Below are 14,629 nucleotides of genomic sequence, written 5' to 3' on the forward strand. Positions count from 1 at the left end.
CGAATGTAAAGCGCGCATCTCACATATATTTTTGTGGCTCATCATCTCATCGTCGTTGTGTTTTAACAGACAAAGTATTTGACTTCGGCCACATTTATTTATTGGGGCGCAATGCAAAGCGTCACGCTCGACATCGAAACGCACGCACTTTCTTTATTCTAGTGACTGATACCCTCCCACCCCACACCCCCCCCCCCCCCAAAAAAAGGCCCTTTCCCACATTCATTTCGTTAAAAGACACCCAAGAAGCTTGTCGCCGTCCATCGACAGCGGTTCGAGGCCCGCCGTGCCCCCGCCCGCTTGGCCGCGGACGCCGAGTCGCCGAGCGAAGCGAGCGGCCAACTCCTTCGCCGGAGTTCGTTCGCTCCGCCGCGAACGGATCGTTCGCGAGTCACCCGTCGGCGCTCCACGCCGTGTGTCCGGTGTCACGTCGGCTTCACGCTGTCTTCCCTTTAAAACGACCGTCGGAAGCGGCTCCGTTTTGTTTCCCCAAAACAGCCATTTGAAAACCCTCTCCCCGGTTTAACTCCCTTTTTTTTTTACCGCATCTTTTTCCCCTTTTTTTTTTTTTTTTCCCTTTTTCCCTATTTTTTTTTTTTTTTTTTTTTTTTTTACCGGTTGGATTTACGCAGGGCGTGTTGGCCGGAGATCCGCACCGGGAGTTCGGTCTCCTGCGCCCCCGGCCACAGAGGAATGACAGCGTCGGCGACGGGACTGAGAAGCGCCTGAAGAGACACGTGATGGATTACACGGACCTGGAGAACCGCTTCGAGGAGAAACTCACGCTGGCGGAGAAATGTGAGTCGTTTTGGACGGGGCGTTAAATGGGTCACCGGGTGGATGCTGTCGGTGCGGAGCGGCGCTTCGTCCCCGGGCTCCGCGGCGAGCGGATGGGGCGGCCGGGGTCTGGCGGCGCTCACCACGGACCCCGGCGCACACGCTGGTTTATTGTCATTTGTCGTAATTGCGCGTTTCCAGAATCAGAACCGGAATCCGTTTACTTTACTTTCACGCGGACGATGTTTTTTTTTTTTTTGCCCCGGTTAGATCTACAAAATGGGGTTTTATTCCCGGGGGGGGGGGGGGGGGTTGACAGTATATGGATAATAGTACTGTAATGGCATGTTTGGGGGTTTTTTCTAAGCAGGGTAAATCCACATGCATACAATAATATGCGTGCGTCGGGGTAGCCTGTCTTGGTCCTAAACGTTGCCTGAAAATGCGGCAAGCTGCGCAGGTTGCCGACGACGTGTGCGTTGGGGGCAGCCTATAACCGCTGCCATCCCGCCACCACACCGCCCCCCCCCACCCCCCACCCCGCCGCGCAGCATTTAATTCTCTGTTTGACTTTGAGGCATTTTCCGTTCCGCGAGCCGGATCCCGGGAAACGGAGCCGTTTGTTGATGTGGAGCTGTTTCCACCGCCGTCAAGTGACTGTGAGTCAGGGTGCGCGGAACGGGCCCGCGTCACCAGGCGGGCAGGCCAGCACGCTGATCGAAGCTGACATTGGAGGCCCGGCGCTCGAGATTGGTGTAGACAACGTCCCCCGCGCGGACCAAAGCTGCCCCTCTTAACCGGTTGCGCATTGCCACCCACGGTAACGTCAACCGGCAGCGCCGAGGGGCCGAGGTGTGGTCGCCCTGCTCAGCTGAGAACTACCTCAAAGGTAAACACGCGGATTGTAAAAGGGTGTGAACCAAAAAGAGGGGAGCCGGCTCCAGCGCCGTGCGGCTCCCGTCTCGACATATTTACACCGTCAGAAGGTGACTTCTGAGGCAGCCCCCCCCCCCCCCTCCCCACTTGATGGGTGGAGGAGGAGGATCGATGAAGGAGAGAATTGCCTGGTGCAGCTTGTCATCATTCGCATTGGACATGGTGGCTTCCTTCCTTTAGATGATCAGGTGTGTGTGTGTGTGTGTGTGTGTGTGTGTGTGTGTGTGTGTGTGTGTGTGTGTGTGTGTGTGTGTGTGCGCGTGCGTGTGTGCCTATTATGGCTGGGTTTGGATTATTGTCAAGATCGATAATCGCAGTGTCATTTGTAGAATATCTCAATATCAATAATGTTGCTTGTTGAAGATATCGCCGCTTTCGTCATGCATTTACACGAGAAATGTTTGAGAAACAATCCCCGGTGATGTGGATGTTACGACCGGTCTATTAAGTTCAGAAAGCTGCCTTACTTTACCGAAATGCAGCCTTGAAGACAACATCTAACTATATCACAATATCACCATTACCCAAAACCCAGACGATATCTAGTCTCGCTATATCACAATATCGGTATTATAACAAGACATTTTCCAGCCCCGGGGCTTTTTCATTATTCGACCCGTGCCGAATGAGTTATAGTTCACACATTTGTCAACAGAGGTTTGCGTAACTGTATACACATGTCACAAGTATTTTTTGGGGCTGTGGGCCTGTTACGGACAGGGTTGAGCACAGGATGATGTAATCAGGACACTGAAAAATAAAGGGCAGGGGCCTTAGATAAACAGAAACATTCTTTCTATGAGCACCGTTCGGGGGCCAGTCTCATTCTTATGAAGAACCCGGGGTCTGTTGGTGTTCTGTTTTTTTATTTCCTATTTTTATAGCCTTTGGGCGCCTGCCGCGCCGGTGCTGCGAACGTGGACGCCAATCTCACATCGGACGGATTTGATCAGGTCGGAGGTTTGGCAGGCGACCGGTGGAGTCTCGCTGCAATTAGACCCCTCCCCACTCACACCAGCCGCACGCCTTGCTGCTCCCCCACCGCCCCGCCTGGCTCTCATGACCTCATCTCTGCTGCCGCCCCCCCCTCGGGGGGCAAACCAGCCCACGGCACTCAAACCAGCCCCCGGGGTTCACCGGGGAGTCACCGCTATTTACCTCCACGTATCGGTTTGAGTTTGATTCAACTGCATAACCAACACAAGTCAATGAACCCATAGGCGAGGACACTGGCAGGAGATCGGACGAGCCGCAATCTCGTGGCGGCAATGACTAATACATGACCTCATTGCTTCATATCTAAAAACTGGACATCCGTCATTACAGCTCTCCTCACGTTTCTCCTAAAAACAACAGCTCAGGGGGTCAAATACAGTCTCCCACTTCTCCACACCACCTCCCCCGGGGCTTTGACTGCAGGGCGCCGTCTCCCTATTTTCACGCCGCCGGAAATATTTTCCACGGCAGGGACGGCGGTCCGACATGCGGGCACGGTTGGCGGTGTCCCGGGTCGTCGAAGCAGGCGAGGGGCGAGGCCCCTCCGAGAGGCGGCGCGCTCAAAGACGCTCTGTTTTGGTCGCTGACAATAGGAGCGGCACCAGCTTCCTCACTGAGACAATTCACTTCTTGTGCGATGCAGACGGACACTGTTGGAACCCGTGTCGTGCTTCACGCTCAGTGTGTGGAGCGCTGAGTGCTGGTCTGGAAAAGTCTGTGTTTTAAGTGCAAAGGCTACAAATAGATGAGGCTCTCAGGCGCCGTTTGTGTCAAAACTATAATTGTGAATGTTCAGCGGTGGGGTAGGAATTACCCTGTACCACGTAAATCGCAGCGACACTTTGGTTCACGTTGCCATTCGACAAGCTCGGCCTTTTCTTGTCCTCGCTGCCTTGCAGTTGGAGTCTTTGGCCCACTTTCCCACTTGCACTGAAAGCCGTGAATCTTCTGGCAGTGTTCGGTATTGGGCGTAATTTGGGAAAAGGAGCCGGCGTCGATGTTCCGTAAAAGTCGTTGCGTAAATTTACGCACTCTCAACCTAGTATAATTTCTGGGAATTTTCCTGTACGGCTGTGAATCGAAGTGTGTGGGAATGGAAGTGGTAATATCGCCATAAAGCAGGGTTGGAGCCGAATCCAAATAAACCAAAAATAGTGGGTTTTTACGAGTAATTATTTTGTACAACTATTCAAAAGTTATTTGTTTGCAATAAGAAAAAAAAAACAATCGGGGAAAACAAAAAGCGAGTCAGAACCGTGACGCGGGGCTGCAAAGACGAGAAACTGAAACACATCCCATCCGTACAGAGACAAGTCTTTATGTTCTCAAATGTTATTATTTTTCCTCTAAAAAAATGCCGCCCAGACCCGCGACATGTCTTTTAGAGTTGGGGGATGCGGTGCGGTGGCATCGGGCACCGGCGCTTCTCTCGTCCGCCGGCTGCAGCGGAGCGCCGAGCCGAAGGGGGAGCGGGCGGACAGGGAGAGGGAGAACGGGCGGAGAACGTTCCTTCCCCGGATGCAGAGGGCGTACGACAGGTTGAAAAGGATCACACTGATTTAATAACATTGGGTTTGGGGTTATTGCGTCCAAAGCCGATTCAGATGGTACGTTCCGTTACCGACAGATTGTCTAAACGATTGCGTCCACACTGGACACGGCGTACCAGCCCTACCCCATGACATACTGCATCTGTATCAATGTGGGGAACAGACTCCATACGGAACTTCTCCTTAAAGGAGGCCGATGTGCCAACGACTACCTACTGCCTGTGCCTTATGTTTTTTGTCCAGCAATGTTACCGATTCCACGAGCGGAAGGGGCTTTTGTCTCTGGTGGAATGCCCCTCTGTGGAAGTAATCATGGGATGTGGGCAGTCATGGACTCCCTCTGGCCCCCGCGAGCTCCCCGGTCATGCCGATGTTATGTCCCTGGCCGACGTTCAAGAATAAACTGTCTGGCTGAAGAGGTTGAGTTCGGCCTTACCTCTCTTGAGCAACGTCTGACTCGTTAAAACATCTCAAATACCAGGCAGAGTTGATGGTAGTTATTAAGTTGCTTTGTTTTTGCATTGTGAAGATCAAATATCAGACAGTGCGTTAGGTTGGCTCGGCTCTTAGGACACTGTTTAATACCCTTTTGAACTTTTGCATTGAGGGAGTCAGATCTGAAATAAGGATTGAAACCAGACACCAGGAGAAAAAAACCCCTCTCTGATTCCCCCGCCCGTGAGTGACGAACACAGTTCTCACACCCGTCTGTAAAATTCTTTGTGTCCCTTCGCCCGACTCCTCCCTCTGAGCGTCTGTGGTTGATCCGGCCGAACCGTTTTGATGAAAATCGGATTGCAGCGAGGTTAAAGAACGCTGTTAATTCATATCTTCACGTTCAAGTTTTAATGGCATTGCTTTTTCAAAGCTTGACAGTTGTCTGAAAAAAAATGACCAGGGGGAAAGAGTGAGTCTGAGCGTAATGAAAGGTTTCATTGATATTTTACTTGATTCATGGGCCAAACACTTCCCCAAAGCACTGCAGGCCCTTGTTTAGAAGTCGGTTTTGAACCGTGTCTGTTGAAAATTACAGAAGCTCATTTTTTATTTTTTTTTTGCCGTTGTTTTTTGGCTCTATTGTTCAGCCCTATTTAGGAGATGGTAGCAGGCAGCAGAGGTCGGGCGAGGAAGGGATCGGCTCGAATGTGATGCATTCTTTTCTGTGGACGCCTGCGTCTGGTAATGAAACTGGAAGAGGAGTAATGGGGTCTAGCAAGGGGTGGGGGGTTCGGGCCGGATGAGGAGGTGGTGGTGTCGTCGTTGCTCGGCCCTGCTCGGCCCCGCTTCCTCGGTCAGTGGTTGGAGGCGGGCGGGAGGGAGGGAGGGAGGGAGGTGTACTTCTGCAGTGCTTCTCCAGCAGAGCGCCCGAGGCGCACTGCTCCGCTCCCTTCCATTGCTCCACGTCAGCGCGCCCGGCGTCCAGATGGAGTAAATCACAGACGTGCCACTGACCTCTCACTCAGGAAGCGGAGGAAATGCTCCATCCTGTCGCAGAGCACAGGAAGAAGGAGGAGGAGGAGAAGAAGAAGAAAGGGAGGGGGACAGACGTTGAGACTTTGCGCACATTAGTCACGTTTCCTTTCTCACTCCCCGCTGGAAGACGCAAAATTCATGAATGGGACGTGGAGGCTCCTAATCCTGTTCTTAATATAATCCTTTAAAGGGATTGTGATCAGATTTGTCACTTCACATTTTCTGGACTGGTTTCGCCGTAGTAATAACACCAAGCCACAGATCGATTTCAGACCCAAATGATATACACTCCCATATTCAAATGTGAGTCTTCTCACTTTTTTTTGTAAGATTATCTTTGCTGTAAATGTGAAAGGGTTGTTGTTGTTGTTGTTGTTGTTGTTGTTGTTGTTGTTGTTGTTGTTGTTGTGGCTATATGCTGTGCTGTAAGAGGAAAATGGTAGTAAGGAGTTCATAATTATGTCATCGATATAATAATAAAAAGGTACACAGCTACTTTTTCTCTTTTCTTCGCTTCAAAGGGCATCTCATTCGGAATTCTATTGGAAGGGTTCCCATGGATTTTCGGGGGCTTGACCTCAAAGTGCAATCTTCTGAACTTGGGTTTGACTTGCGTGCACACGCTGCACATTCCCTTTGATTCACCCAGAACCTGAGGGCGGGGTCCTCGGGGGCTTCTACTTCGCTCGCAGGCTCTCCCCTCCCTGCACCGCAGCCTGGGGAGGCAAGGCTGTCTTGGCCATTAAAGTTTAATTGGGTAATTTTAATTCAGTCTGAGCCGTCTTTCATGTCCAGAATGTGGTTTCATGCTGTAAGTGCTGTGAAGGACATACAGTATCTGTTCGACGTGCGTGAGTTGCCCGGAATTTGTATTGTTCCCGATCATAAATGGCTTTTTATTAACATTTTAAAAATCCTATTGCTCTGCAGACTTTATATAAGCCAGCGGTGAAGTGAACCCGTTGTTTCTACTCATTTAAAATTTGGGTGAGCACTGACCCCTTTACCCATGATGCTTTGCAATAGGTTTCTGCATGCTTTTGTTTATGTGCAACTCCAACCTCAGTGGAATCACTAGCAGATGTAGCCTAGTTCTCTAGCTTTGATGTATAAATATGTGTGTGTGTGTGTGTGTGTGTGTGTGTGTGTGTGTGTGCGTGCATGTGTGTCTGCATGTGCGTGTGTGTGTGTGTGTGTGTGTGTGTGTGTGTGTGTGTGTGTGGTGATAAGGTGTATAAAACACCCAATTTTACCAGGGTGCAAGCAAACATGCAAATATATAAACACACACACACACTCCCATGTCGCTCACCACACAATACCTCGGTCACGGGATCTAAAGGCTCTAACAGAGACGGATACAGAGCAGCGCTGGGGCTGCGCATCTGTCTGGGTGACGGAGGACAGAAACCAGAGTCATGCCGTTGTCTTGAACACTGTGCATGTTCCCGCCAGCGTCATGCAGTAAAAACGGTTGATTCCGCTTGCGTAGAATCTGAGAAAATCGATGAAGGAATCTCTTGCCCGGCACTGTCGCGGCGAGTGTTTTTTCCCGCCCGTCCGGGAAGCGGAACATGGGAACGCCTCTCGAAAGGCAGGACTCGGCAGCGAAGCGACCGCACGCCGGCGTGGACGACGACCCTGCCGCCTTCCCGGCAGCCCCGGCCAGTCCACGCATCGCTCATCATCGTTTCTCCTCTCCCCCCATTTCTGTAATGCACCGAGACCACCGTCAACCTGGTCTCCTCCAGCAGGGGGTTAAAACACCCAGCGGGCCTGTAAAGCCGTGGCTGTGTTTACGATATACATACTGGGTTTGTCTATACCGTTTGAAGGAAGGATATTGTTATGCTGAAAATTGAGCTCTCATTCCCATACGCTGTACCCTTTAGCGCCGTCTTGGATCAGACCCCCACCAGCCGCTTGGACAGAAACACCGGCATCCTTCGGAGGCACAGCTGGCAACGCGTCTTTCTGCGACCGATGCAGCCTTTTGCTGTGTACACCGTCCACTTTGATTGTTCTAGGTTCAAGGGGTTTATTCGTCACATACATATACATACTTTCATACATATATGCAGTGAAATGTAATATAAACGGTTCGAGTCTCAAGCGCAAAAGTTTCAGCACTTTCCAAGTCAAGTTCAAGCCCTTAATCACGGTATAGTCTCACAGGGTTCACGTTTCTTATAGAAATCAACGACTCCCCCAGGCAAAGAACCCCCCCCCTCCAAAAAAAAAAAACCTTGGAGGAAGAAACCTTGAGAAGGGGCCACAGGAGGAGGAATCCCCCTTCCAAGTCTGCCAGGCGGCAGTGGTGCAGGGTGGAGTATGGCCATTTCAGCAAAACCCTTTAACCCTAAAAAATATGCATATGCATAAAATATACATTATATTTGGAGTAAAATAATCAATTCTCCTTTAATAAGGAAGAAACGCCTAAAAAAATGACACCGAGGGCCAGACACCCGGACACCACTCCTGGTGTTCTGCAGGAAGGATCACCTTTCGTCATCGTCACCCGTTCGACTCCTCGGAGCGGACGGGTCGAGAACGGGTTCGCCGCTGAAACCGGACCTCCACCCTGCCCCACCGTGCTGCCCGGTCGACGTTAGTTAGCCCGCCACAGCTATGCCCTATTTAACGAGTCCAAAACAAGAGCGTGGCGGCGGCGGTGGTGGCGGTGGTGCAACAGCTGTAGCCCTTTGGAGTCTGATGCAGCGACTCCACCCGGAGTTCAGCGAGTGCGTCAGAGTTTCCAAGCGAAAGACAATTTCATTTCAAATCAATCAGGAATGAGTCAACCCCGCATTTGCCCGTCCTGCAGCTGGGTTCCACCACAGCCTCCAACACAGAGATCTCTTATCACCAAAATTCCAATTTTTTTCTCGGTACTAATAAAAAATTTGAAGCAGGAAATACTGTGTTAATGACCATGGAATGGTTTGAAATCAAAACAAAACAAGATGAAATTCCACGACACGTTTATTCTCACAGTGCACATCTTTCGTTTTATTTTTAGCTGCCTGATGCTGGAGAGATTAACAACTGAGGTGGCACAATTTGGACCCCCTGACCGCCACAAAGTCTTCCCCCTCTGGCGTTGCTCTCGATACCATGAGCGTTGGATTCAGATGGGAGCCCTGTCTTATTGGAAAACTCATCAGATTTTGATCCGGCTACGGCCGGAGGGGGCGGCCTGTGGTTTGTGGAAGCAGAGCTTGGCCTCATGAAAACCCACAGGACTCCGCCAAATGGTTAACTGCAGGTCGCTTATTCTGCACTTCTGTTTGTTTCCCCTCTCCCATTCTCTCTCCTCTTTCCTCAGCGCTCTGGGTTCTCTGGTCTTTTTTTCATCATTTCGCTATCGGCCGACCTGATTTTGCTCGCCCTTCGCGCATGGAGCCGTTTTCTTTGGCCCAAGCTCAGCTCTTCAAGCCAGATTTATAATTTTTGTCAATTCAAGAAGCGCGACAGAAAAGTGTCCGAAAAAATGGAGATTTGGTAAATCTGTCGACGACCCTGGAGTCTGCACTTTGGACAGCATTTTCCAACCGTTCAGCCAACCCATGCCAACAAATGACAGATGCACTGATATTTTATATTTGATGAAATCTCAGTGACAGTTCAACTTGCAGTATAGAAATAAATGTGGTATTAAATATGTATATCTATATCTCTCTGTATATACCTGTCAGTATATCGGCTTAGTATAAGTTATTGGCCGTCAAACAAGACACGCTGTTTGTTATGGTCGGTAATAACTGGAGCTTCAGACGGTTGAAGTGGTAGGGACGTACTTGGGTAACGGTGTCTCTGAGTCAACAACTGAGTTTTGCAACAGCAGAAGTGTCGCGCGTCATCCGACTGGAATTCACGTGGTGCCACTCCGCGTCTCCACTCACGCTCCTCTCTTGCCGTCTCCACTCGCCTGCGTCCCCCTTTGTTCCTCGCGGCAGAAACGCCAGCGCTGCGCCGGCTGCCTGTGGGAGTGTGCGCTTCTCGCTTGCATCACGCAGGTCTGGGAGATGACCTAAGGATGAGGTCACGGCTGGGGATCTTAAGCTCCATGACAACGGCTCAGTCACAACAAACCGCGCCTGGGTTATTTTCCTCCCGCCTGCCAGGCAGCTCCGCCCGCACGCCGGCACCCAACTGTTAGAAACGGTCTGTTTCACGGCTGTAATACACCTTGAACTTTTTCCGACCAAGCGTAGTTTTGCGTCGTACCCCTAATTATTAGTGATTGCTTTATGATTCTTTGGGCAGCTCTGTTTTATATACGTCATGCGTCGGGGCTTCTGTGCCCCCGGCGTTTGTGGGCGTGTCTCCTCCAAAACGGAGCGGCTGTCATGTGCGTGGCAAACATTTCAAGCCTCTCTCCTTTTCCATATTTAATATACATGTTATAGATAGATTGGGCCGTAAAAATAAATAACCTCTCGGAAGAAAGAAATTACGGAAATAATCTCACCATCCGTCCCTTCAAATAAAAGAATTGTCCTCGTTGGAGATGTGTTCCTTCATTTATCGAACAAACAGCTTAATCATGAAAAATTAAGCGGTGGTCCAGGCGTCCATTTTTCCAAGGACCAGCGCCATTGAGAGCGTACCTTGCCTCTTATTGGCTGTCGCCCGGCACTGCTCATTTGCATGAAGTTGGAACCCGCCAAACTCTCCTTGTCGCCGTGAAGCCCTCAGCCCTTGCAGCCGGATGAAGCCGAGCTCCGTTTGAAATGCACTGCAGCCTGTCGATTTGCAGTGCATGTACGCAGTGTGACCGTACCACAGCCCAGTTCTTCCTGGTTGGAGTCATTTGGAGACCTTCGGTTTGGTGGCTCGGTGAGCTATAGGCCACCTCGATGTCGGTTCCCGTCGCCCTCCTCGCTCTCTTCTTTCAAGCTCTCGTTAAACAGCACTGGGCACGAAGTGAAAATGACCGCCCCTTCGTCCGTTGGGGAAAAGCATCTATATTGAGAAATTACTCCGTCTCAAAAGTTTCGGTTTTCTTCCTTCCACTGTCGCTCTCCCTCATCGATCCTCGCTGGCGGTGTCGGTGAGAGGCCGCTTCATTTATCGCCGGCTGCTGCGGCATTGCTGGTGCTTGGTGTTCATTTGCAGAAAACAACCACCCTATTTTCCGTTTGGGGATCAGCTCTGATGGGAAACAAGAAGTGAAATTGGTTGAAGGCGGCCTTTAAATGTCAGGAACAGGATGCGCCGACGGAAGTTCACATGATTACTTTTTCCTAGAGGACCTTTCAGTATTGTAGATTTTTTTGGCAGTAGATAAAAAACGGTTCGGACAAATAGTCTGGGGTTGTAGACACCGTGGTTAATTTGTTTTTTTCCCTGTAAAATTCCTTCTTTTCAACAGTGCCAAACTAGTCATTGGTGTGTCAGATGACCGGCTACAGTATGATGTCCACTTTTCAATTTCATCTTGAAATACACTGTTTATCGATATTAAGGACGGACAGACGGGTCCGTATTGGAAACACTATAAATCAGTCCGCTGAAAAGCAGCGTGGATGGAGTCCTGGCGGTGATTAGCAGCTTGGTGTGTTGTTGTTGACCGGGCCTCGCTCTGGTCACAGCTGCAGCTGCTTCTGTCCCGTAAACAGGAGAGCTCTCAGGGGTCAGAGTTTCATCCCAGGTTTGTTTTCCGCGCCCCTGAGATTTCACCGCAAAAACGTTATTTCTGTGCCTGGAAATATTCCTTCCCCACACAGAACGCAGATCCCAGGAACTCCTCCACCTTCCCAAAATAAATCACTTTTTCAAGCTGTTTACCGGGCCACACGTGGGACGCCTCGCCCCGCCGGGACGGCCGGGCCCGGGGCAGCTGTCCCCGGGGCCGTCCCTGGAAAGGGAGTCGCATTGTGCTGGAAAAGCTGTTCGCACCCAGGGACAGGAATGCTCTTCCTCCGCCTCCCCCAGGGGGCGGAGCTTTTCGTTACCCAGGCGGGTTTCCGGTTTTCCCTTTTCCCCAATTTTCTTTCTCTGCCAAGAGGGGAAGTGATGATGTCGGGGGTGGGCGGGGTGCGTTCCCGTCCCAAGTAGAGCTACGAGAGAGCAAATGTTTTCCATACGTTTTTTTTGTTTCACACATTCCAAATTCAAATATGCCACCGCCGCACCAGTGGCAAACCCATGGAGGAATGTCTGGCTTTGCCCTGCTTTCACTCACACTTGGCCTGGTGGGTGGGGGGGTTTCTCTTTCTCGCATGTTGGACGGTTTCGGAGAAGCCGCCGCGGCTCACGGTCACATGGATGCATTGCACGCATAAGAGAAGCAGAGACGACACACACACACACACACACACACACACACACACACAAACAGGGAAACGCACATGCCTGGGATTCCTGAGGCTGGCCTGACCCACATCTTAACCACCTCCCACAGATGCCACACAATCAGTGTAGCTCACACACACATACGGTAAAACACGCACTATAGACTGGAACACAGACACACAGACACACACACACACACACACACACACACACACACACGTTATTGTCTCAGTTTCCATCACACGTAAAGACCTCCATCTCTCACTCTCTCTCCTCTGCACACACACACACACACACACAAACACATGCACGCACACACACAAACACACACAAACACATGCATGCACACACACACACACGCACACAAAAAAGCACGCACACACACGTTATTGTCTCAGTTTCTGTCACACGTAAAGACCTCCATCTCTCACTCTCTCTCCTCTGCGCACACACATACACACACAAACACACACACACACACACACACACACACACACACACACACACACACACATATTGTCGTCATAGTGAAGCCCCCACCAGTGGCTGACCTGCTTCACACCACTTTGTTGTCTGTGCTGCTCCACTTACGGAGAGGCCCAAACCCAGCACCACCTCCATGATGAGTACAGCACGACCAGCGATGCCACGGTTCGTATTCATGCGCCAAAACCTCTGATCCGGCTGGCTGATCAAAGGTCTAAGTTGCTATACGAGCCACCCCCAGATGCCATTCTGCTCTCGCTTATAGTCTCCTTCGGTGGTTCTCAACGCGGGGTGTGGAGACGCCCGGGGGGCCCTTCGGGAGGTTCCCGGGGGCCGAGAAGGTTAGCGGTTAGATGTGACGGTTATTTCGTTCTCAGGACCCCAGCGCCGTCAGAGAATTCGCAGTTCTAATCATCGTTTCGCTGTTATCTCCCCAACTTTAGTACAGACGTGCGTGGGGTTTGAGAATGGGACCGTTTCTCTATGAGAAAGCTATTGATGCCTCGGCTTCTGCGTGCGTGCTCCACGACCTTTGGTCGTCGCGTGGCTGGACCCGCGTGAACCAAACAGGTTGTATCTGATGTAAAAAGTCTAATGTAACAGACTAAAAAAACATGTTTGGTTCATATGGGACCAAGCATTTACAAGCTACGCCTACTTCCTCTCCACGTGGCGTTTTTTCCCATCACGTTTACATCTGTGTCGGACATTTGTTTGGAATTAGGGAGCTATTTTGATAGATTTGATCAATAAAGGTTCAAAGAATCCAGTAGAAGCACGAGCATGAAAATTGGACCAATGGACGAGGTGGAAATAGAATGAATAGGATTTTTTATAAAATTCTAAAGATCAGGGAAAACTACCCCCTGGTAAGTCATGTTTTTTATTTTTTTTTATTTTTTTGGCACAGCTGGATGCCATGAGAAGCTGTGACTTTCATCCGACACTAAATTCATGAGGACAAACAGGATGTGAGATATACGAGTCTAAAAAAAAATCATGTTGGGTTCACATCGGACCGAGCGTTTACAAGCCACACCTAGGTTTTTTTTTTTGCCCAAACGTTTCTGTCCGTGGCGGCCATTTTTTTTTGGGGGACTTTCGGGAACTCTTTTGGTAACTTTGAACAGTAAAGGTCCAAAGAACCCAGTAAACCTGGTTCGGTTGAAATTGGACAAATGGCCAAGGAGCAATTGTCAAAAGTTTTTTTTTTTTCAAAATGTCGGAAATGGTGAAGGCGGAAGTCAATCATTTCGCCATGGGGAGCTGCATCATATGACATCACACGCATGACCGGTCACACCGGGTGGGAGCTTTGGCCAATTCAATGTTGCATCATTCAGATGACGACTGTAGCGCCCCCTGTGGGCGTAAATGTACACTTCCTGGTTCATCTTGACCCCTCCCGTCTTTCCGTCCACCAAATTCCATGGAGGTTGGACAGATTTAACGAGGCGCCTGACTGTTGATCGCCATCTTGTTTTGACATTCGACTTCTCCCCATCTTTGTCGAGCCAATGGAACCGTCAGCGGCAAGCTATCCGGTTGAAATTGGACAAGTTTGCCTCGGAGGAGGGGTCGAAAAGATTTGTTTTTTGGAAATGTGATCGGCGGAAACTGTAGACCCCTGAGGAGGGCGCATCACGTGAGAGAGACGTCTGTGACGGTGGGGTGAACGGGGTGCGAGATATGGCCATTATGAAAAAAAATGCAACTTTGACGCCGGCGGTGGCGCCAAACGCACGCGCGTGCCCTCGGTCTGCCATTTCAGATTTCGACGATTGGGACCGGCGTCTATGAACTGGAAAAAGCGGCATAATAATATTAATAATAATAATAATAATAATAATAATAATAATAATAATAATAATAATAAAAAGTAGAAAAACAATAGGGTGATTGCACCTCGGGACTCGTGTGTATCAAATCGAGGGCCCTCGGTGTGAAAAGGATGGAGAAAGAAGGAGCAATCCAGGTTCGACATTTTGCGCTGCGTACGGATGAGCAGATTTTCCGAATCTTCATTCCGGTGCTGGTGGGATTTTTTACCAGCCTTGGCGCAGTTTGTCTTGCCCCTTGCGCTCCTGCCTCCCGTGAAAGCCCCCCCCAGC

General features: G+C 50.3%; 1 protein-coding gene across 6 annotated transcripts in view; it reads left to right on the plus strand.

Moving 5' to 3' along the window:
- Positions 1-512: 512 nt before the first annotated feature.
- LOC307236896 (uncharacterized protein) overlaps positions 513-14,629 on the plus strand; it is a 39,816-nt gene continuing 25,699 nt past the window's right edge. The window contains exon 1 of one of the 6 annotated variants that reach the window (XM_080009469.1): positions 513-798. In XM_080009469.1, coding sequence (XP_079865595.1) covers positions 741-798 — 58 coding nt within the window. In that variant the 5' untranslated portion in view covers positions 513-740. Of the gene's footprint in view, positions 799-1,441; positions 1,667-12,649; positions 12,684-14,629 lie in introns of those variants that run through there. The other 5 variants (XM_080009470.1, XM_080009468.1, XM_080009471.1 and 2 more) reach the window with 5 other exon arrangements.

The sequence above is a fragment of the Zeus faber genome (genome assembly GCF_960531495.2).
Source record: "Zeus faber genome assembly, chromosome: 1".
Lineage (NCBI taxonomy): Eukaryota > Metazoa > Chordata > Actinopteri > Zeiformes > Zeidae > Zeus > Zeus faber.